This window comes from Pan troglodytes, chromosome 4 (genome assembly GCF_028858775.2).
Source record: "Pan troglodytes isolate AG18354 chromosome 4, NHGRI_mPanTro3-v2.0_pri, whole genome shotgun sequence".
Lineage (NCBI taxonomy): Eukaryota > Metazoa > Chordata > Mammalia > Primates > Hominidae > Pan > Pan troglodytes.
Window position 1 is genome coordinate 169,922,940 of NC_072402.2, and position 24,126 is coordinate 169,947,065.

A 24,126-nucleotide genomic window follows, 5' to 3' on the forward strand; every position below is an offset into this window, starting at 1 on the left:
GAATTTTATTCTATTAATACATCTTAATTTTCTTTACTCTCTCTTAATGTTTTATTTGAAAACTTCTTTCCTCCCTCTTCGAGCAATTATGAAACTTCCTATAGATAAGACTTTTAGTATCCATCCTTGTCCCCAGCTGAAAAACCTATCTTTACCACTGAAGCATAAGTTCTGTTCCTATTGATTATTCCCTTCTTAAAATGCTTAAGGATTGCTTGTTATAGAAAAAAGGTTATTTTTTCACTTACGTGCTTGCCTTATGCAGGGTATATCATAGGTTTTAGTCAGCAAATTTAGTATTAAAATATAAAAAACAAAAATACAAACACCCACAATAACCTATTCCTACCCTACAATTGATACAATGCAGAAAGATAGTCTCCTTGCTTCCAAGACTATTACATGTCATTTCATTCAATAACAGATAAGCAATTCTTCCCATTCTCAGAGCTCTTGTTACAGATTAAGTGTCTCACTCGATGTCCATTCCAGAAGTACTGGGTATCATTTTATTGTTTCTAAAGTTCCTTTTCACTATGTCCTACTTGTTATATGTTGTGGCACATCTCAACTTTTAACTTCGAAATTATGAGAATTTAAAGAGAATATGAACTACTCTGATTCATTTAGGAAGAGCATCTCTGTGACATGATGCAGCCATCACAAACCCAGAGCAGTGAAAGCCAGGGTTTGTTGAATAGGCCCTATGTGTTAATGTTTAGCAATACAACAATGATCAAAGCCTTAAAAGCTCTTGAATCACCATCAAGTTAAAATTATTATCCAGGTAACTGCCCAAGACAGAAATGGGTGACTATCAGAAAACGTACAAGCTATGATAATGAAACTCTGTATTACAGGACCACTGTAGGTTCCCCCTCCTCCGCTTCTAAGTGAGACACTTTAGGAAGCAAGAATGTCTCTGCTCCCTTTATCAACTATAAAACCAGAAGGTGACCCCAAATGACCACATGCTGATATTCTAAGAGCAGAGAGAACACTTTCATGTAATCTCCTTCAACTTACCCCTTGGGACAAGCACCACTTTATAACCGAGATAGATTTTCCAAAACTCCACTAAGTGACTGAAGAGCACAGACCTAGAAAAACTTTATTAATCTTTCTACAGATTAAACAATGCCTTCCTTTCTTGTACCTCAGTGAAACTTCTTTCCCCACACAGTTCAACTGCTAAATTCAAGTCAAGTTTGAATGGAGTTTTAAGCTGAAAACATTCGGTCTGGGATAGAAGGCAAAAAGGTAATGAGAAGGAACATAATCAAGTAAAGGGGCACAAGGAAAGATGAGCAGAATTATGCCTTTTCTCTACTTGACCCAGTTAGATAATAACTGTGTTTACTGTCATGAAGGAAACCACTCACATAGACTTTTTTTTTTTTTGAGACGGAGTCTCACTCTGTTGCCCAGGCTGGAGTGTAGTGGCACGATCTCGGCTCACTGCAACCTCTGCCTTCCAGATTCAAGTGATTCTCATGCCTTAGCCTCTTAGTAGCTGGGATTACAGGCATGCGCCTCCACATCCAGCTAATTTCTGAATTTTTAACAGAGATGGGTTTCGCCATGTTGGCCAGGCTGGTCTTGAACTCCTGGCCTCAAGTGATCCGCCTGCCTCTGCCTCCCAGAGTGCTGGGATTACAAGCATGACCCACCACACCCAGCCTCACTCACATACACTTCTACTGCAAGGAAAGAAAAGCCAACCAAAAACTCCCACCATCTGTGGAGAGAATACTGAACTAGACAACAGAAGACAAAGCTTACAGTTTTAGCTACTCTTTTTATTTCTCTTTCAGATCAAAATCAGAACTGAGACCCTGTGCCTCAGTTTCCTCCACTATAAGATGGCAATATTAACATCAGTCTTCATTAAAGTCAAAGGGTCTTTTTAAGAATCAAGAAAATGTGGTCGGGAGCGGTGGCTCACACCTATAATCCCAGCACTTTGGGAGGCTGAGGCAGGTGGATCACTTGAGGTAAGGAGTTTGAGACTAGCCTGGCCAACATGGTGAAACCCCATCTCTACTAAAAATACAAAAATTAGCTGGGCATGGTGGCACATGCCTGTAATCCCAGCTACTTGGGAGGTTGAGAGAGAAGAATCACTTGAACCTGGGAGGCAGAGGTTGCAGCAAGCTGAGATCGTGCCACTGCATTCCAGCCTGGGTGACAGAGACAGATGCACCAAAAAAAAAAAAACAAAAAAAAACAAAAAAACAAGAAAATGTATATGAAGATTCTTCAAAAATAAAAATGTACAATAAAATCTATCATTAACAGCCAGGCATGGTGGCTCACATCTGTAATCCCAGCACTTTGGGAGGCCGAGGTAGATGGATCACTTGAGGCCAGGAGTTCGAGACCAGCCTCACCAACAAGGCAAACCCCCATCTCTACTAAGAATACAAAAAAAATTAGCCAGGCGTGGTGGCACGTGCCTGTAGTCCCAGCTACTTGGGAGGCTGAGGTAGGAGAGTCGCTTGAACCCGGGAGGCGGAGGTTGCAGTAGGCCAAGATCACGCCACTGCCCTCCAGCCCAGGTGACAGAGCAAGACTCATCTCAAAAAAAAGTATCGTTAACAATCACAGTTCTTTTCACGTCTATAAATTGTATTTGTGAAGCTTAAACAACTGAAAAGCTATTAATAACTTCAATAAGATACACTCATACGCATTCAACTAGTTTTTTGTGTTTTATTTTTTGAGACAGGGTCTTGCTCTGTCACCTAGAGTGGAGTGCAGTGGTATGATCTTGGTGGCTCACTGCAGCCACGACCTCCGGGCGAGCGATCCTCCCACCTCAGCCCCCCAAGTAGCTGGGACTACAGGTGCGCACCACCACATCTAGTTAATTTTTTTGTACAGACAGGGTTTCGCCATGTTGCCCAGGCTGGTCTTCAATTCCTGAGCTCAAGCAATCTGCTTACCTCAGCCTTCCAAAGCGCTAGGATTACAGGTGCAAGCCACAGTACCTGGCCTCAACTAGTATTTTATTATATACCCACTGCTTATAAATCACTGTTGAGATAGTTACATACAAGTTCAAGTATGTCACTAGGTATATTCAGGGTACGTTTGTTGTGAAAATAACAAGAGTTGGGAAGGGAGACTTTCGTAAGTTAAAATAGGACAGTAGTTGTGAAATATATCTGTATTACTAAACATCTCATAATACAAAGCATGTAATATAAAGGCATAAACATATGTTATAAAGTTTAAATTGTATGTTATATAAAGTTATATTTAAAAACTTGAGTAGGGGCCGGGCGCGGTGGCTCACGCCTATAGTCCCAGCACTTTGGGAGGTTGAGGCAGGCGGATCACGAGGTCAGGAGATCGAGACCATCCCAGTTAACATGGTGAAACCCCATCTCTACTAAAAATACAAAAAATTAGCCAGGCACGGTGGCGGGCGCCCGTGGTCCCTGCTACTCCGGGGGCTGAGGCAGGAGAATGGCGTGGACCCAGGAGGTGGAGCTTCAGTGAGCCGAGATCGCGCCACTGCACTCCAGCCTGGGCGACAGAGCGAGACTCCATCTCAAAAAAAAAAAAAAACAAAACCTTGAGTAATAAATTCCCCCCAAGATACAATGCACGCGCCTCTGTGTGTGTGTGTGTGTGTGTGTGTGTGTGTGTGTGTAATTTTTCTGAGATGGAATCTTGCTATGTTGCCCAGGCTGGGCTCAAGCACTCCTCCCGCTTCAGCCTCCAGAGTAGATGAGACTACAGGTGTGCAACAACACACCTAGGCTCTAATTTTTATATGGTGAAATATGTGGTTTCAAATAAAAAGATAAAGGATGAATAGTTCTGACCCCTGAAATAAAATTAGTCTTTGGTATTTTATTTACTTTTGTTTTTTTTTGAAACACGGTCTTGCCATCACCCAGGCTGAAATGCAGTGGCTCAATTACAGCTCACTGCAGCCTCGACAAGTATTCTAAAAATCAGTACCAGCAATAACTTGTCCTCAGATTGTTCTCCTCCTCCTCCAGCATCCTCTAAAATGTCTGCTTAAAATAAAACAACCTAGCCAGGTGCAGTGGCTCACACCTGTAATCCCAGCACTTTGGGAGGCTGAGGAGGGCGGATCACTTGAGGTCAGAAGTTCAAGACCAGCCTGGTTAATGGTGAAACCCCATCTCTACTAAAAATACAAAAAAATAGCCAGGTGTGGTGGCACCTATAATCCCAGCTACCTGGGAGGCTGAGACAGGAGAATCACTTGAACCCAGGAAGCAGAGGTTGCAGTGAGCTGAGATAGTGCCACTGCACTCCAGCCTGGGCAACAGAGCGAGATTCCGTCTCAAAAAAAAAAATTAAAAAAAAAAAAAAAAAAAAAAAAAAAAAACAACCCAAGGGGCTAGGCACACACCGTGGCTCATGCCTGTAATCCACTTTGGGAGGCCAAGACAAGATGATCACCTGAGCCCAGGAGTTAAGAGACCAAACTGGGCAACATGGTGAGACTCCCATTTCTACAAAAAATAAAAAAATTAACCAGGCATAGTGGCATGCGCCTATAGTCCCAGCCACTCAGAAGGCTGAGGTGAGAAGATGGCTTGAGCCCAGGAGGTCAAGGCTGCAGTGAGCTGTGGTTGTGCCACTGCACTCCAGCCTGGGAGACAGAGGGGGACCCCATCTCAAAAAAAAAAAACACAAACAAATGAAAACAAAACAAATAAAAAAAATTCAGAGAATTCTTAAAAGTTGTTATCATTACTTCCTATTCATACAGTACTCAGTGTAGGCTGCACATGAAGCCTGAATTTCTGCTTCATTCAACATAAGCACAGATCAGCCCAAGGGCAACCTAAGTCCACTGGGCTGAATAGGCTATACATGCAATTAATCCTCTGTTCACCTCCAAAGCAAGTCAAGTCACCAATATGTTTGCTAAGGATGACAGAATAAAATACACAAACACAAAATAAGTAGGAAGCTCTTAACAAGCAAATTAGATCACTGCCTCCTTTCACCAGGCAAATAAGAATCTATCTGAGTTAATTACCATGAAGAGTCTCTCTAAAGATAATAGGCTTCTGCACAACTAAGGAACCAGTCAGGAATAAAATAATTTCACCCAAAACCCAAACGAAATAATTAAAGCCGAGTAGTAAACTTTTTTTTTTTTTGGAGACGGAGTCTTGCTCTGTCACCCAGGCTGGTGGAGTGCAGTGGCACGATCTTGGCTCACTGCAAGCTCCGCCCCCTGGGTTCACGCCATTCTCCTGCCTCAGCCTCCCGAGTAGCTGGGACTACAGGCGCCCACCACCCCGGCTAATTTTTTGTATTTTTAGTAGAGACAGGGTTTCACTGTGTTAGCCAGGATGGTCTCGATCTCCTGACCTTGTGATCCGCCCGCCTCGGCCTCCCAAAGTGCTGGGATTACAGGCGTGAGCCACCGTCCCTGGCCACTGAGTAGTAAACTTTTCATTCTCCAAATGATAAAAGAGCCACAACTGTCTATTCATTATTTCACTTATTTACTCGAGCAACAACTATTTATTGCAGATGTACTAGGCACTATACCAGATACTAGGGATATAGTAAAGAACAAATCAGACAAAATCCTTGCCTTCACAGTGCTTACAATATTCTGGGGGAAGACGGGAAGCATATAAGTAAACAAATAATTTCTAAAAGCAACTTTTTTAAAGCAAGTGGGAGGGGCATGCTAGTTTTAAGAACTGTAATAAAAAACACCACCCATTGTTTTTTTTTTTTGAGACAGAGTCTTGCTCTGTCACCCAGGCTGGAGTGCAGTGGCATGATCTCGGCTCACTGCAACCTCTGCCTCCCGGGTTCAAGCAATTCTCCTGCCTCAGCCTCCTGAGTAGCTGGGATTACAGGTGTGTGCCACCACGCCCGGCTAATTTTTGTTTTAGTAGAGATGAGGTTTCACTGTGTTAGCCAGGCTGGTCTTGAACTCCTCACCTCAGCTGATCCACTCGCCTCGGCCTCCGAAAGTGCTGGGATTACAGGTGTGAGCCACCGCACCTGGCCAGCACCACACATTGTTTAGATTCCAAGTAAAGGGAACAGCATGAAAGCCCTAAGATGGGAAGAAGCTGTGTGTGAGTCACTAGATGTAAAGACTGCATCGGTATCCAACTGGTTTCATCTGAATCTAATCCATTCTTCATAAGCAACAGTCAGATTTTTAAAAACACAGCAGAGCAGGCACCAGACTTTACCTACCAGGTCCTTCTTGGCATGCCATCTATTCTGGTTCCTACTCCACAAGCCACAGCCAAACTGTCAAACACATCTCATCCACCGGCCCCTTCTCCGTGAAGTACTTCCTGTCTGAATTTCCTACGGTTAAACATAATATAAGTCTGTTCCAATTGGAGGCAAAGTGATGTAATATTTTATGCCCAAGAGAGGAAGGAGAAAAGTAATGTCAGGTGAGAGATAGGGAGAGTAGGCCTAATAGTGCTAAGTTGCATTTCCAGCTTCGAATGGGCTAAGAGGTAAGGTTCACATCATAAACAAACAACTTCACTTACAGTACATTAAGCAGCCAAAAGTTGGCCGGCTGCAGTAGCTCATGCTTGTGATCCCAACACTTTGGGAGGCCCAGGCAGGGCAGATCACTTGAAGCCAGGATTTCAAGATCAGCCTGGGCAACAAAACAAGACACCATCTATACAAAAAAAAATTTAGAGATCAGCCAGGTGCAGTGGTGTGAGCCTATAATCCTAGCTACCCCAGAGGCTGCCTGAGGCAGGGGATTGCTTGACCACCCAGGAGTTTGAGACTGCAGTGAACTCTGATCACACCACTGCACTCCACTAGGTAACAGAGAGCCTCTCTTTAAAAAAAAAAAAAAAAAGGTTTTTCCTAGAATCTTACCGTATGATTTTAAAAACTGGTTCCAAAGAACCCAAGAGAACAAAAGAAACACCTGCTTCAGAGATCCATAAACACAACTGAGATTACTCTGTAAAACCTATTTTTGCTATTTTTAAGAACTATAATAAAAAGTTCCACAAATGTTAAGTTTCTAATATGAAGACCATCATGAGACATGTTAGCTTATGCCACCAGGTCAAAATGATTGTAAAGGCATTGGAATGAAGCTTTTCTTGCCATCTTTACGCATATATGAAATTTAGGAAACTTCCTGCAAATGTGTTACTGACTGGGAAAACCACAGGTCTGCATGGTGTCTTTTGTTAATACAGGCATGTATACATCCAGTCCCGTAAAACTGTACAAGTGAGCACATTAACACAGTACATGGATGTCTAGGTTCCACTAAATGTCACAGCAAGCTCAGATGCATCTGCTCAGTATACGCTCTCATCAACACAAAGTAAATAAACAATACTCGGAGAAAATATAACTTAAGTCATAACTGCTTGACATGACGTGTTTAACTTCTGAGTACAGCTGATGATGTTGGTGATTCAAACTTAAAATCTCCTACAGAACTTTATGAGACTCTAAATCATGTTTAAAAATTTTTTTGTGTACCGGACTTTACTGATTCCACACCATCAAAATAAAATATAAAGAAATCAAATGCTGAGGCTATGTTAGTGTTCAATGTCAGATTTTAAAAAAAGAAGATTCCATGTTAATGTCTGAATCTACTGATTTCATCTAACATACTTAAAAACGAAAGCTGGGAAGTCAACTGACTTATTTAAGGTCATAAAGAAACGGAAGATGAGTGGAACTAGCACTCAAGGGTTCTTCTGACTCCCAGATCTTTTCATTATACTCTATGGTCCTATTTAACAAAGCTTCTGTTCTAGAACTAAGAAAGGCTTCTATTAAGAGATATTATTTTCTCTCCAATGCCATTATAAAGTCAAAGATGTGTTCCACACGAATGACAATTGATCCTAAAGCATTATGAGAGAACCAGTCTCTGCCCCAGGTCCAATGCAGCTTACATTGTGCGAAGATAAGTAATGTATAAAAATAGCCATGATAGAAGTTTTTTTTTTTAAGTAGAGTGGAGAGGATAAGTACTATAAGAATAGTACTAAGGAAGTTCAGAAAACGGCAGGATTATTTCTGGGTAGAAAACTGAGAAAAACGCTCAGAGTTGGTCAATAATGAAAGATTATCCTAGTTGGAACGTAGAAAAAGAGAAGTGGGAAGAGTGTGGATCTACTGTAGCCTGGAAAATAGTTCAACCATCCTCTGTAGAATTAAATCTACCTGATTTCCAGGGAAAACAGAGGCTACAGCACACATTAAATGATACAAGGCCACATTCAGACAAATCCAGATTGTGGTACATTCTACGAGACTCTTCAAAAAGTCAATTCGGCCGGGCGTGGCAGATCACTTGAGGTCAGGAGTTCAAGACCAGCCTGGCCAACATGGTAAAACCCCGTCTCCACCAAAAAATAGACAAATTAGCCAGGCATGGTGGCGCGCACCTGTATTCCCCAACTACTCAGGAGGCTGAGGCAGAAGAATTGCTTGAACCCAGGAGGCAGAGGTTGCAGTGAGCAGAGATCATGCCACTGCACTCCAGCCTGGGCAACAAAGTGAGACTCCATCTTAAAAAAAGAGAATGTCATAGGGAAGGAGAGGAGGAGGAGTTCCGGGTTTTAAAAGATTGAAGTGACAAATGCAATGTCTAAATGCTGATAAGATCCGATTTGGGGGAAAAAACCCAGTTATAAAAGACATTTTGAGGACAATTAAGGGATTTGGACTATGGACTAGATCTCAGAGGACATGAAGATATAATAATCTTTCTTAGCAGTGATAATGGTACTGTGGTTATGTAGGAGAACAGCTTTACTTTTAAGAGATTCACATTGAAGTGTCATGATGTCTATATTCACTTTCAAACAGTTAAGTGCAAAAAAAAAAGAGATACAAAGGAATATATATCAAAAAAGATATATAAATATGACAAAATATCATTTGTTTAATATAGGTGACAGGCGTTCAAGGGTTTCTGTACTAGAGTCTTCCAACTTTTCAGTATGTTTGAAAATTGTCATTTAAAAAGTTTGGGCGGGGCGGGGTGGCTCATGCCTGTAATCCCAGCACTTTGGGAGGCCAAGGCAGGTGGATCATTTAAGGTTAGGAGTTGGAGCAGTCTGGCTGACACGGTGAAACCCCATCTCTACTAAAAACACAAAAATTAGCCAGGCAGTAGTGGTGTGCGCCTGTAATACTAGCTCCTCGGGAGGCTGAGGCAGGAGAATCACTTGAGCCTGGGAGGCGGAGGTTGCAGTGAGCCGAGACTGCACCACTGCACTCCGGTCTGGGCAACAGAGTGAGGCCCTGTCTCAAAAAAAAAAAAAAAAAAAAAAAATTAAAAGTTGGAAAAAAAGAATTAGATGTAACCTTGGTAAAGATGGTCTATCCATCCACTCCTTTCAACAATGAAAGAAATTGAGTCGCACACAGCTAATGGAGGCCTCTTCTCGTAACAAGATTAAAACCCAAGCGGTCTGAAGAATCTTAGACCAAACTCTTTCCATATGCCAGAAAATTGGGAACTAAGAGACACAGACTGATTCTGTAACAAACATATACATGTGCATGTAAAAAAAAAAAAAAAAAGTTAAACACATTTTTTTTTTTCTTTAAGAGTCAGGGTAGGCCAGGCACGGTGGCTCATGCCTGTAATCCCAGCACTTTGGGAGGCCAAGGCAGGCAGTTCACGAGGTCAGGAGTTCGAGACCGGCCTGGCCAACATGGTGAAACTCCGTCTCTACTAAAAATACAAAAAATTAGCTGGGCGTGGTTGCACACGCCTGTAATCCCAGCTACTCGGGAGGCTGAGGCAGGAGAATTGCTTGAACCCAGGAGGCAGAGGTTGCAGTGAGCCAAGATCACGCCATTGCACTCCAGCCTGGGCGACAGAGCAAGACTCTGTCTCAATTTAAAAACAAAAAAACAAGAGTCAGAGTCTTGCTCTGTCACCAAGGCTGGAGTGCAGTGGCACAATCACGGCTCACTGCAGCCTTGAACTCATGGGCTCAAACAGATCCTCCCATCTCAGTCTCACCAGTAGCTGGGACTACAGGCACAGCTACCACCTGGCCTGCCTAATTTTTAATTTAAATACATTTCTTATGCTTAATCTGTGATAATACAGACTGAGTAGCTCTTATTCAAAAGTTCTGAAACTAGAAGTATTTAGAATTTTAGAATTTTTTTTTTTTTTTTTTGAGGTGGAGTTTCGCTCTTGTTGCCCAGGCCGGAGTGCAATGGTGCGATCTCGGCTCTTCAACCTCTGCCTCCTGGGTTCAAGCAATTCCCCTGCCTCAGCCTCCCGAGTAGCTGGGACTACAGGCGCCCACGACCACGCCAGGCTAATTTTTTTGTATTTTAGTAAAAGACGGGGTTTCAATGTTGACCGGGATGGTCTCAATCTCCTGACCCCGTGATCTGCCTACCTCGGCCTCCCAAAGTGCTGGGATTACAGGTGTGAGCCACAGCACCCAGCCTAGAATTTTAGAGTTTTTCAGATTTGAATACTTGCAGCACACATACTAAGTGAGTATCCCTAATCTGAAAACCTGAAATCCTCTAAGTTTGGATTAGGGATGTCCAACCTGTAGCATTAAAATTGTAACAGAATAAAACTCTGTTAGACTATAATAACCTAGTACATTAGAATTTTATATAAAATAACCTTGCAAAATGCAGCATTACATGGGAATTAGTCTGTTAGAAGCACAAAAAACAAAAATTTTAAACCACTTCACTAATATCACCTATAATATAGTCTCACAACTTGGTCTACTTATGGCAATCCTGTCTTCCCAAATCTAATAACATATCTTAATAACTTCACATTTCACCTATCTCCTCTACAAGCTTCTTAGCAATCCCCCTAAATGCTATGTTTTTTCATATCTCTGTACAAGTAATTTCCTCTACATACAGAATGATGCCCTTCTCTGCCTTTTCTTCATCTAATCCTCTTTTAAGACCAACTTCTTGGGCTGGGCGCAGTGGCTCACACCTGTAATCCCAGCATTTTGGGAGGCCGAGGCCGGTGGATCACGAGGTCAGGAGATCAAGACCATCCTGGCTGACACAGTGAAACCCCGTCTCTACTAAAAATAAAAAAATTAGCCAGGCGTGGTGGCAGACGCCTGTAGTCCAAGCTACTCCGGAGGCTGAGGCAGGAGAATGGCGTGACCCCAGGAGGCAGATCTTGCAGTGAGCCGAGATCACACCACTGCACTCCAGCCTGGGTGACAGAGCTAGACTCCATCACAAAAGAAAAAAAAAGACCAACTTCTTGTATCACTGTTTCAGTGACGCTTTCTGACCCTGCCCCCCACTCCTCCTTGAACTTACATAATATTCATTGCTCTAGAGACTTTTTAAATTTTACCTAAGTTCTACTTAAATGTATGATTCCTCCAGTAGGCCATAAGACACTTAATATCATACAGCAGGCCTTATTTACATCTCTAATTACAGCTAGCGTCAAGTGCTGGGAGTTGGAATAATGGAGGCTATTTTTTAAAGTTTCAGGAAGAAGCATCTTAACTCAAGAAATAAAGTGGTTGCCCTAAGTTGAAGGCAGATTCATAATTAAATGAACTGAACTATTTGTTACTCCACTCCTTTGATACTGTCACATAGCCCACAAGCATGGAAATGATCTGAACCAATGCAAAGAAATAGTCTCACCTTGCTTATACCTAAAAGCCCACTACAATAAATGCAAAAAAAACTTAAAGGTTTTACTGTGAGGATAAGAACTCAATGAGAAAAGCCCAAGTCACTAATTCATTACTTAGTCAAGCTTTGAGCAAATGTAAATATAATTATGACCTCACACTCAAATAAAATTCATTTAGAATGATTTTCACATGTAAATATTTCATTTTTCTTAGATGTCTAACTTCAACAGAAATTCCACTTCAGAAAACGAGCAACAATGGAAACTTCTAAGTTTCACTGCAAACATGCAAAAATATGGCATCACAACACCCAATGTACACTCAGCAGTATTTAACCGCTCAGCTCAATATACGGATATATTAAAAACCAAACTTGATTCTTGCTGACGGCATGTCAAAGTAGCTGATGCAAGACAAATACATGCTGATTGTTCTTGGCCAACACACATGCATCTTTAAGTACATATGCATTAGTAAAGTCTCAGCCTATGGTCCTTGAACTACCAGTGACTCAAGAAAAGCTTGCTGGCAGCCTAGTACTGCCAGAAAAGCAGAAGCGGAAAGATGCGAGGGATGAGGGGCATGGGGAGAAGCAGGTGCAGTGGCCCCCCAAATGAAGATAACCACTCAGGTGGTCTGCAGTAAGGAAAAAAATGAGTCATTAAATCAGCAAATTGATCATGTCCGGTTAATTTGATTATGTTGCTTAAACTAAATAAACCTAATGTATTCCTGCAACAAGATAAGAATGTGTTTCAGTCAAAAGCCACAAGAGATATAATTAATTCATCAATGTAAAGGCAAAATTTTGTTACTAGTGATTTAATACTCAATAATCATTCTCATTAGAGGACTCACCTGGGTAAAGTAGTACTAAGAAGGTACTGCCAAAGCTTTGCATATACAGTAATAAAATCAGCCAGATTTAAAAATAAAACCCATCTACTAAAATCTGTCCAAAGAGGCCAGGCGCGGTGGCTCACGCCTGTAATCCCAGCACTTTGGGAGGCCGAGGCAGGCGGACCACAAGGTCAAGAGATTGAGACCATCCTGACCAACATGGTGAAACCCCATCTCTACTAAAAATACAAAAATTAGCTGGGCGTAGTCGCACACCTGTAGTCCCAGCTACTCGGGAGGCTGAGGCAGGAAAATCGCTTGAGCCCAGGAGACAGAGGTTGCAGTGAGCCAAGATCGTGCCACTGCACTCCAGCTTGGGCGAGACAGCAAGCCTCCGTCTCTCCGTCTCAAAAAAAAAAAAAAAAAAAAAAAAAAAAAAAAAAAAATCTGTCCAAAGAAGAGGCATTATAGACCAGGGCTATCAAAAGTTAGAAGAGTAAAAATTGCTATCATGTCTAATGGATTAAAGCTTCTGTCCATAAAATGCAGCACTAATAACTGATTCCTAAATAAATTTAAATTAGAGATGAAAACATCCTCAAATAATGCCCACTGCAAGATTCTTCTTTAAAAATGCCTTCTGGCTGGGCATGGTGGCTCACACCTGTAATCCCAGCACTTTGGGAAGCCAAGGCGGGTGGATCACCTGAGGTTAGGAGTTAAAAACCAGCCTGGCCAATGTGGTGAAACCTCGTCTCTACTAAAAATACAAAAATTAGCCAGGCGTGGTGGCACACGCCTGTAATCCCAGCTATTTCAGGCTGAGGCAGGAGAATCGCTTGAACCTAGGAGGCAGAGGTTGCAGTGAGCCGAGATTGTGCCACTGCGCTCCAGCCTGGGCGACAGAGTGAGACTACGTCTCAAAAAAAAAAAAAAAAAAAAAAAAAAAAAAAAGCTTTCCAACATAAATTCCAATCCTTTATTGATAGAAAATTGAAAATGGAGTGGGACTAGCCCAACGGAAGGTAGATGATCAGGAAGCAGCTACAATGGCCCATGTCAATTTTTAATGTAAACTCTAGTGCTAAAACTTTTCCCAAAGAGGATTCAGCTCTCCTCATGTCTAATATTTTCCGACTGTAGCTTCCTTGACCTATATATTAGGTTCTCATACCGGCCAGACCTGCCTACCCAGAGTACCACTGTATTTTCAACCTATATCTTCTTGCTGCCCATTTTCTTTTTGGTCCCCTCCCTACAACTCTACTCCTCCTAGTAAAATTTGCTGCCTTCTGCTTTGTATCAAGTAAATGCCCTAAAAGTCTCTTGCCAAAGTGGTATGAAATTTTAGGCACCTCTCTCATAAAGCCCCAGAGGTCACCGACCCAGAAAATATGAAGGATTTTCACCTCCACTGTCACACTAGGGATACAAGGAGACTAAATCTTCAGTCCTCCTCATGCTCAATTTTGCTTTACTTTTTTTCTTTTTTTTTTTTTTTTTGAGACGGAGCCTTGCTGTGTCGCCAGGCTTGGAGTGCAGTGGCGCAATCTTGGCTCACTGCAACCTCCGCCTCCCGGGTTCAAGCGATTCTCCTGCTTCAGCCTCCCAAGTAGCTAGGACTACAGGCACGTGCCACCATGCCCAGCTAATTTTTGTATTTTTAGTAGAGACAGGCTTTCACCATGTTGGCCAGGATGGTCTTGATCTCCTGACCTCATGATCCGCCCGCCTCAGCCTCCCAAAGTGCTGGGATTACAGGTGTGAGCCACTGCACCTGGCTGTTTTACTCTTTACTATTGGCACAAACCAAAGAATAGAAGCATAAGAAAATTCAATAAACCAGTTAGATGATGTGCAGAACATAATGGACACTGAAAATACATAAGAAAGAAGTACACTCGACATTCTTGGTGAAGAAAGTCTTATAGAGAATGTTGTGTTTGTCCTGAACCACACCAACCTCAAAAGGGCTACTGGTATATTCTGGAATTGTATACCTAAGAAGTCTACCTTATTTTAGGATATGAGTAACAAACTACAGCTAGAATTTTTGCAAACACTATGTATTAGTCCGTTCTCATGCTACTATAAAGAACTGCCTGAGGCCAGGCGTGGTGGCTCATGCCTGTAATCCCAGCACTTTGGGTGGCCGAGGTGGGCGGATCATGAGATCAGAAGATCGAGACCATCCTAACACGGTGAAACCCCATCTCTACTAAAAATACAAAAAATTAGCCAGGCATGGTGGCGGGCGCCTGTAGTCCCAGCTACTTGGGAGGCTGAGGCAGGAGAATGGCATGAACCCAGCAGGCAGAGTTTGCCGTGAGCCAAGATTGCGCCACTGCACTCCAGCCTGTGCAACAGAGCGAGACTCCGTCTCAAAAACAAAGAACTGCCTGAGACTGGGTAATTTATAAAGGAAAGAAGTTTAATTGACTCACAGTTCCGCAGGGCTGTGGAAGCCTCAGGAAACTTACAATCACGGTGGAAGGGGCAACAAACACGTCCTTGTTCACATGGCAGGAGGAAGAAGTGCCGAGCAAAAGCGGGGAAAGCCCCTGATAAAACCACAAATCTTGTGAGAACTCACTCACTATCACAAGAACAGCATGGAGGTAACCGCCCCCATGATTCAATTACCTCCCACTGGGTATCTCCCATGACACGTGGAGATTATGAAAACTACAATTCAGGATGAGATTTGGGTGGGAACACAGCCAAACGGTATCACACCACAGCTAGAACCAAGTTACTGAACCAAATTATTTTCTGAAATTACAAGAATGATCCGTTCTAAATACAACCAGATTAGTTTCACAAGCAGAGACCTGCTTCCCTCTTTCCCAATTCAACAGAATTCAGTATACTAAGTACCTACTTACTATGTGTCAGGCCTGATTAGAGGTGATTTTCCTATTGCTTCACCCTTTATGAAACTCTCATGACTCAATTCTTAGTATTTTCCTCCTCTTTCACTTACTTATTAGCAGTCACTCACTTTTACACCTTCAGTCAACTCACCCCAGCTGATCCCAAAATCCACAATCATAGCCCTAAGCATCTAGGAGTTCCCTATGTAAATTTCCGTACCACACTACATGGTGACTCCACTTAGACATTCTTCTGTCACCTACACCTTAACATATACTGAATGCTAAACCAGGGCTTTTCCCAGATATCTTTCTTATTCCACAAAACCTGACAAGCTACCTCAATATTCCCGGTCACTCAGGTTCATAAACATGGTATTATTTTACTTCTCTTTTTCTCTTCTGTACCCCTACATCCAATAAATCACCAACTCATTCCATTTGTTTCCCTCATGGGTTCCTCATCCTAGTCCCTTCCCACTTTAGGCAATCCTATACCAGTGCTTCTCAAACATTAATGTACATAGGAAATCACTTGAGAATCTTGTGAGAATGCAGATTCTGTAGGTCTGAGGCTCTGAATTTCTAACATGCTCCCAAGGTGATGCCAATATTGCTGGTCCAGAGACAAAACTTTCTGAGCAGCAAAGTACTAGACTGTAAATTCCTTTGAGGGCAGAGATTTTTTTTTCCCTGTTGTAATCCCAGTAACTAGTACATAATAGTGGTTCAACTAATATTTAGTGAATGATATTTAGCAGTCAGTACACTCTTTTCATCAGATAAGCACTTCTCTTCAAGAGTCCACACTAACATCCTACACAATACCTGTCCAGTTTCTCCATCATTTTCTCTCACACACACTGCTCAAGCCAAAGCAGCCACTTTACCAACGATTACCCCATGCATGTATTGTTTACAACCACTTCCAAGCTTTACTTCATAACCATTCTTCTATCTGGTATGTTTTTAAAAACATCATACCAGCCAAATAAAGCATGTTTGTTGACTGGATGTGACTCATGTACTATCAGTTTACAAACTGAGCTGGAGAATCAACTGGGGCGAAGATCAGTCCCCCACGCCTTCTGACCCCGTACATGTGGGCCAGTTGCATTATGTTCCTTAGGACAGATGCTTTCATTTGTAAGGTTCATTATTGGGGTGCAGAGACAAAGAAAGGGAGGGAGGGAAAGAGGGAAGAAAAGGAAAGGGGGAGAGAAGGGAGGAAGGGAAGGAAGAAGACAAAAAAAGGAAACAAAATGGCCAGGCACAGTGGCTCACAACTGTAATTCCAGCACTTTGGGAGTCTGAGGCAGGGGATCACTTGAGGTCAGGATTTCGACACCAGTCTGGCCAACACAGTGAAACCCCGTCTCTACTAAACATACAAAAATTACCCGGTGTGGAGGTGCGCACCTGTAATCCCAGCTATTCGGGAGGCTGAGGCAGGAGAATTGCTTCAACCTGGGAGGCGGAGATTGCAATCAGCTGAGATCATGCCACTGTACTACACCCTGGGTGACAAAGCAGACTCTGTCTCAAAAAAAAAAAAAAAAAAAAGAAGGGAACAAAAAGAAGACGAAGTACATTTATGAATTACTTTTGTCAACTTTTTTTCTTTTTTAGCTACCCTGTTAACTGAATTGTCAACTTCTATAAACCATTTCACTGCTAATAACCTTTCATCAGATCAGACAGAGGAAATAAAAATTTTCCACTTCTTGTTGAGAAAGCAAATGTTAGCTGTGAGATCTGCAAATTATTGGCTATAGATCTATTCTGTATACATCAGTGAAAGGTTACTTTATATTTAAAACTGAAACTAGAAGCACAAGCAACAGAAGAAAAAAATAGATAAATCGGACATCATTAAAATTACAAACTTTAGGTGATGCACGGTGGCTCAGGTCTGTAATCCCAGCATTTTGGGAGGTCAAGGAGGGAGGATCCCTTAAGCCCGGGAGTTTGAGACCAGCCTCAACAACACAGAAAGACCCCGTCTCTACAAAAATTTAAAAATTAGCTGGCTGTGGTGGTGCACACCTGTGGTCCCAGTTACTCAGGAGGCTGAACCAGGAAGATTGGCTAAGCCCCCGGAGGTAGAGGCTGCAGTAGGCCATGATTACGCCACTGCACTCCATCATGGGTAACAGAGCGAGACTCTATTAAAAAACAACAACAACAACAACAACAAAACTTTGTACATGAAAGGACACCATCGAGAGAATGAAAAGACAACTCACAGAATGGGGGAAAATATCTGCATATCATATATTTGATAAGGGTTCAATATCCAGAATATATAAAACTCTTACAACTCAGAAAAAAAAAAAAAAGCCAAACAACTCAAAAAATGAGCAAAGGGCATAAATAAATATTTCTCCAGGGAAGATATATAAATGGACATGAAAACAGGTGCTCAACACCACTACTCATCAGGAAAATGCAAATCAAACTAAGAGATACTACTTCAGAATTGCTGTAATTTAAAAAATGGAATATAACAAGTGATGGTGAAAAGAGAGAAACTGGAACCATCATACACTGCTGGTAAGAATAAGTGGTAGAAAATAATCTGGTAGTTTCTCAAAAAGGTAAACACAGAATTACCATATGACCCATTAATTCCACTCCTATCCAGCTGAAAGAACTGGAAACGGAGATTGAAAACAGACACTTGTACACCAAAGTTCAGAGCTGCATCATTCACACCAAAATCTGGAAGCAGCCCAAATGTCCAACAGATGAATGGCTAAAAAAAAAAGTGGTATATACATGGGCAGGAGTTGGAGACCAGCCTGGCCAACATGGTGAAACCCCATCTCTACTAAAAATACAAAAAATTAGCCAGGCGTGGTGGTGCGTACCTATAATCCCAGCTACTCGGAAGACTGAGACAGGAGAATCGCTTGAACCTGGGAGGCAGAGGTTGCAGCGAGCTGAGATCACGCCATTGCATTCCAGCCTGGGCGACAGAGTGAGACTCTGCCTCAGGGGAAAAAAAAAAAAAAGCGGTATATACATACAATGGAATATTATTTAGCCATAAAAAGGATAGAGTACAAATACATGCTACAACAGGATGAACACGGCAGACTTTATGGTAAGTAAATAAACCACAAACAAAAGGGCAAATATTTTATGATTCTACATATAGGACCACACAACGTTGTGAATATAATCAATGCCACTGAATTACACATTTAAAAATGGTTGAGACGGTAATTCTGTTATATGTTTTGCCACAATTTTATTTTTATTTATTTATTTTGAGACCAAGTCTCACTCTGTCACCCAGGCTGGAGTGCAATGGCGTGATCCTGGCTCACTGCAACCTCTGCCTCCCATGTTCAAGCGATTCTCCTGCCTCAGCCTCCTGAGTAGCTGGGATTACAGGCACTCGCCACCACACCCGGCTAATTTTTGTATTTTCAGTAGAGATGGGGTTTCTCCATGTTGGCCAGGCTGGTCTTGAACTCCTGACCTCAAGTGATCTACCTGTCTTGGCCTCCCAATGTGGTGCGATTGCAGGTGTAAGCCACTGGGCCTGGCCAATTTTGTCACAATTTAAAAAAAGTAAACTACGGAAAAACAGAAAACTAGCATTCTTTATAGCAGCCCTGGGTTTAAGCTCTGACTGCCAGTTATAAGCTATGTGATGATGAGCAAGTTATTAAAGGTTGGTGCAAAAGTAATTGCGGTTTTTGCAATTAAAAGTAATGGCAAAGAACAAAACTATTTTTGCACTAACCTAATAACTGCTCTGGGCTTCAATCTTTATCTATGAAACAGAGATACTATCCACCTCATAAGGTTGTTAGGACCTGTTACATAATAAATACTGGATAAATGGTAGATGCTATTCAAAAACCATTGTTACTCACTGAGTAGGTGTCTGTAAGGCTGCTATAAATGGGTATCTGAAAGAACTCCATGATGTTCTCAAGACATTCTGGAATAGAGACTAAAGGAATGAATGTCCAGCATTCAGTTATTCTCTGTAAACCTGGAAACTTGTGACCACCACGGTCAGTTCTCTTAGGATATCACTGAATGCACAAAATAAATGACACACTCAGAAAGTGAGAAGTTACTTTGTACATCATTATACTTTCATTAAAGAGGTGAAGAAAGAAAAGGTTGTTGGTTGTCTTCAATTAATACAATTTTATTGGATTTTCTGCCCACATATTTATTTCAAAAAATCATAAAGGATTTAATTCCTTAGCAAATGTCATGGCTAAAGGCTTGTCTAGAGGTCCTAAGTGCCAACTCCAGCATCACAATGTCATTATAGTATGGCGGAGAACCATACAGAATGTCTGAAAATGTCAAAACAGGCTGGGCGAGGTGGCTCACGTTAACTCAGGAGTTCAAGACCAGCCTGACCAACACGGTGAAACCCCATCTCCACTAAAAATATGAAATTAGCCAGGCATGGTGGCGCACGCCGGTAATGCCAGCTAATTGGGAGGCTGAGGCAGGAGAACTGCTTGAACCCGGGAGGGCGGAGGTTGCAGTGAGCTGAGATCGTGCCATTGCATTCCAGCCTGGGCAACAAGAGCGAAACGACGTCTCAAAAAAAAAAAAAAAGTCAAAACAATGGGAAATTCTAGGAGCATGGAAGCTTGGAACTGTTAAATAATCTTACATAACTTCTATGACATACCTGTCTTGATTAAAAGTAGGCATTAAAAAAAAAAGTAGGCTGGGCACAGTGGCTCACACCTGTAATCCCAACACTTTGGGAAGCACAGGCGGGCGGATTACTTAAAGGTCAGGAGTTCAAGACCAGCCAGGCCAACCTGGTGAAACCCCGTCTCTACTAAAAATACAAACAAATTAGCTGGGCGTGGTGGTGGGCACCCGTAATCCCAGCTACTCCGGAGGCTAAGGTAGGAGAATCTCTTGAACCTGGGAGGCAGAGGCTGCAGTGAGCAGAGATCGTGCCACTGTACTGCAGCCTGGGCAACAGAGCAAGACTCCATCTCAAAAAAAAAACAAAAAAACAAAAACCAGCCTAACTACTCATGTGGCTGAGGCCAGATGACTGCCTGAGCCCAAGAGTTCAAGCTGCAGTAATCTATGATCATGCCACAGTACTTCAGCCTGGGTGACAGAGCAAGACACTATCTCAATAATAAAATATAAAAATAAAAGTTTTTTTATTTGAAAAAAGCCTAAGTAGCTGGAGCTCAAGAACTAAATTCTAGGCAAGGTATATGCCAAAGGAAAATACAACAATTAATCCCAAAACAACAGATAATGCAAAGCTTATAATGTGAATTAAGCCACTTCTATATTCTACAGTCTCTTATAAAAATCTCCCAAATTCCTTCAAAGAAGTAATACACCTAATAAGGAAGGTTTTATTGATAGACACATAATTACTTGCATACATAAGAGATGGATTCAGAGGAAAAAAGGAAAGTATAGTATTTCAAATAGTCAAAAGATTTTTTAAAAATCTTTTTCTTCCTAAGGCTGGCTGATATTTAGAAAGGGTCAAGCTATTCTAAAATGGTGATGTTTGCACAACACTGTGAATGTAATTATTTTGTTTATTTTTTTAAAGACAGAGTCTCACTATGTTGCCTGGGCTGGTCTCCAACTACTGGGCTCAAGCAATCCTCTCGCCTCATCATCCCAAAGTGCTGGGATTACAGGCATGAGCCACCCCGCCTGGTTGGTGAATGTAACTAAATCTGTCATGAAAAGTTTAAATCCGTTGTAAGAAGCATGTGAAGACTCCATATTGATAAAACAACTTTCATAACCCAACACATTCAGATTAAAAACACGGCAAAACCCACCTCTACTAAAAATTTTTTAAAAATTAGCCGGGTGCGGTGGCATGCACCTCGTGGTCCCAGTTACTTGGGAGGCTGAGGTAGAAGGATCACTTGTACCTGGGAGGTCAAGGCTGCAGTGAGCTGTGACCTGGCACTGCACTCCAGCTTGGGCGATAAAGCAAGAACCTGTCTCGAGAAACCAAACCAAGCCCTCCACACATCCCCCAAACCTAACTCACTACCACAGTATGTTTGAAAAGCTAGGGATCTGTGCCAACACCCTTAGGAAAAAGTCTTTCCCTTCCCAACAATCTACTTATTAAGCAATAATTTTTTTTATATGTTAACCTGCAACACACCTGAGTTAATTTCACTAAACCACAATTAACTCTTAATTATCATGACAATAATGGAGAATAAAAGCGTCCATAATCAAATTCCAGAAATAATCCTTTTAGTACAAGAGCCTCTTCCCTGACCCCAGTTACATCAGGGCCCATGTCCTCTCTCCAAAAGAAAATAAAGACGTTTGGTGGTTAATGTTCCTTTTTCTAAACTTCATGTACAGCAGAGCTTATGGTCCAGAGAACTCAGTCCTCAAAGAAACTGATACTATAGCTATCTAACTGGATACCACCGGTAATAAATTACCCAAAGCTAAGATTTCACGCTTTTTAAAGCCCATATTAATAATGCCTGTCTGGTCATAAGTCACACTACCAAAAGGCTTAAATAAATTAACCCACATACATTACGGAGAAGAGCAAAATGCTTATGACAATATTAAAATGAGTGTGAAAAAAATTTAATTAAAACTAAACACTAGCGATAACAAATACTAATATATTTCAGAACCATTAATGATCAACACAATTAGAGGAAGATTCATTTTGATCCTTCAATTTCACCTTAACCCAAGGCTGTTTTAAATCGTGCCCTTTTTATCTTCCTGCTTTGTTGTCACTGAGGATCTCAATATGCCAGTAATAATGCTACGACATAAAATACACTATAAAGTAGCACTTTCATGGACTTTTTCAAGACAACTTCCACTGAGTTCTCAAGTTATTTACCCAGGATTTAGTCATACAGGATACCCACAGATTTTAATAAAGTGGCATGGCTAACCATCATGGAATTCAGGAAATCCATTAGCCAAAAAACTTAGGTGTACATGGTTTGTGAAGAGAGCTTAAGTGACAGGGCAAGCAACTGGTCTAAATGTTAGTATGCTACGATAAAGTTGTAAACCCTCCCATACCCAAACAATTTAAAAATTTACAGACATGCACATTTTAAGGCAGCTAACATTAGGTCACAAATAAAACCAACGCTGTCATCTTTGCCTAAAGGCTGTTTATAACTAAAATATTCTACAGAATGGACGTAACCAAAGGTCACTTAAAGATAGAACTAATTTTATTATTATACTGCCATACTACAACTACTACTGATTGAATTAAAATACCTATCCTCAGCACGCTTTTACTATAAAGTAGGAGTGCGCTCCCGTGTTAGAAAACTTTTAAAGTACTGATCTTACTGGGGTAAGTCAGGGTCCAACTGCATTTGTACTTTTATCCTACATATTTTCCTTCTACTTAAGACAGATGGGAATTTGATTAGCCCACCCCGACAGCACACCGGCCTAACACCCCCAAGCTGTAGCAAGGAGCCACGTTTTACCCGGGAAGACCGTTTCCCCACCCCTCCTTAATACAATGCCTGCGGCCACTGGAGACTCCTCCAGCCGAGCTCCAGAAACTCGCAGGTTTAAATGGCCAATTTGGAACCAACCGGGGCAGCTGTCATCTGAAACTCAGGAAAGCTGAGACCAGCCAACTCCACAGAACAAGGAAGGGTGCGGAAAGATGTGGCGGGGCCCGTCGGAGGGAACGCATCAAGCTCCCTCCCCCCGCCATCAATTCGCTTTTCTGCAACCCCGGCGCCGCCATCCTGATCCTCAATAATTAAACGGCCTGGAGAGGGAGTGAGGTGGCCAGAAGGGCAGCTTCGGGTCCGACTTCCCTGAGCCGAGCGGGGCGGTCGGCGAGGCCAAGGGCTACGTCCCCGGCGCTCAGAGGACTTTTCTTCGGGGCTGGGGTGGGAAGGGGCGACCCCCGCGGCTGGCAGGGCAGCCGGAAGCGGAGCGCGGGGAATGACGTGGAAGAGGGGATGACAAAGGGGCGCGGGGGCCCGGCGCGGCCCGCGGGGGTCGGGACAGGTGGCCGGGCCTGGCCGGGAACAATGGGGGGCCGAGGCTGCCCCCTGGCGCTCACCTACCTCCGGTGCCCTCCGAGTTCTCGTTGAGGCTGCCCGAGGAGTCGTGCTGGGCGCCCACACACCCGCCCATGGGGGCCCCCGGCGCCTCGTCCGCCACCTCCGGACGCTCGTCCGGGCCCGCCGCCGCCGCCGCTGCAGCCTCCTCCGGCGCCACCGCCGAGCTCCGGACAGGCGCGCCGCTCCGCTCGCCCGCCGCGGCCCAGCCTCCGCCCCCCTCGCCGCTCCACCCACCGCCTTGGCTCGGCCCCTTCCTCCGCGCCCACTTCTACCTCAACCCCCGGGCCGCCCGCCCGGCAGGCCTGGCCCGCGCGCCGCCCTCGCCGTCGGCTCAGCCCCGCCAGGCCAGGGCTGGCCCATCCCGGGCGGGCCGCAGCGCCCGCCTCGCCCCCTCACAGCCCCGCACACCCGAGTCCAGGCGAGCCCCGCGCCGGCGCCTCGCGTCCGCCAGGACCCATCGGCCCCCGCCCCGCGGCGCCGCCCTCCGCACCCACGGCCTGGGCTCGGCCTGGGCTCGGCCCGGCCCGCCCGGAATCGCCGGAGAAGGGCGGGGCCACCGGAGGCCGCGCTCTGATTGGCTGCGGGCGGGGCTGCGAGCGGAGCGGGGCGAGGGTGAGGCGGGGGAGGGGACGCAGGGGGCTAGGTGGGGGGAGGACTGGAGGCGGGGGGAGGACTGGAGGCGAGGGGAGG

The 24,126-nt window shown here is 43.4% G+C and overlaps 1 protein-coding gene across 6 annotated transcripts in view; it reads right to left on the minus strand.

The window, feature by feature from the left end:
• The window catches only part of UBTD2 (ubiquitin domain containing 2), a 75,644-nt gene extending 51,707 nt beyond the window's left edge, over nucleotides 1-23,937 (minus strand). Inside the window, exons 1-2 of one of the 6 annotated variants that reach the window (XM_063810856.1) lie at nucleotides 23,440-23,578; nucleotides 6,220-6,336 (exon numbers count right to left, since the gene is read on the minus strand). In XM_063810856.1, the coding sequence (XP_063666926.1) occupies nucleotides 6,220-6,241 (22 nt within the window). In that variant the 5' untranslated portion in view covers nucleotides 6,242-6,336; nucleotides 23,440-23,578. Of the gene's footprint in view, nucleotides 1-6,219; nucleotides 6,337-6,530; nucleotides 6,547-18,231; nucleotides 18,256-23,435 lie in introns of those variants that run through there. The other 5 variants (XM_016954202.4, XM_016954201.4, XM_063810857.1 and 2 more) reach the window with 5 other exon arrangements.
• Nucleotides 23,938-24,126: the final 189 nt, after the last annotated feature.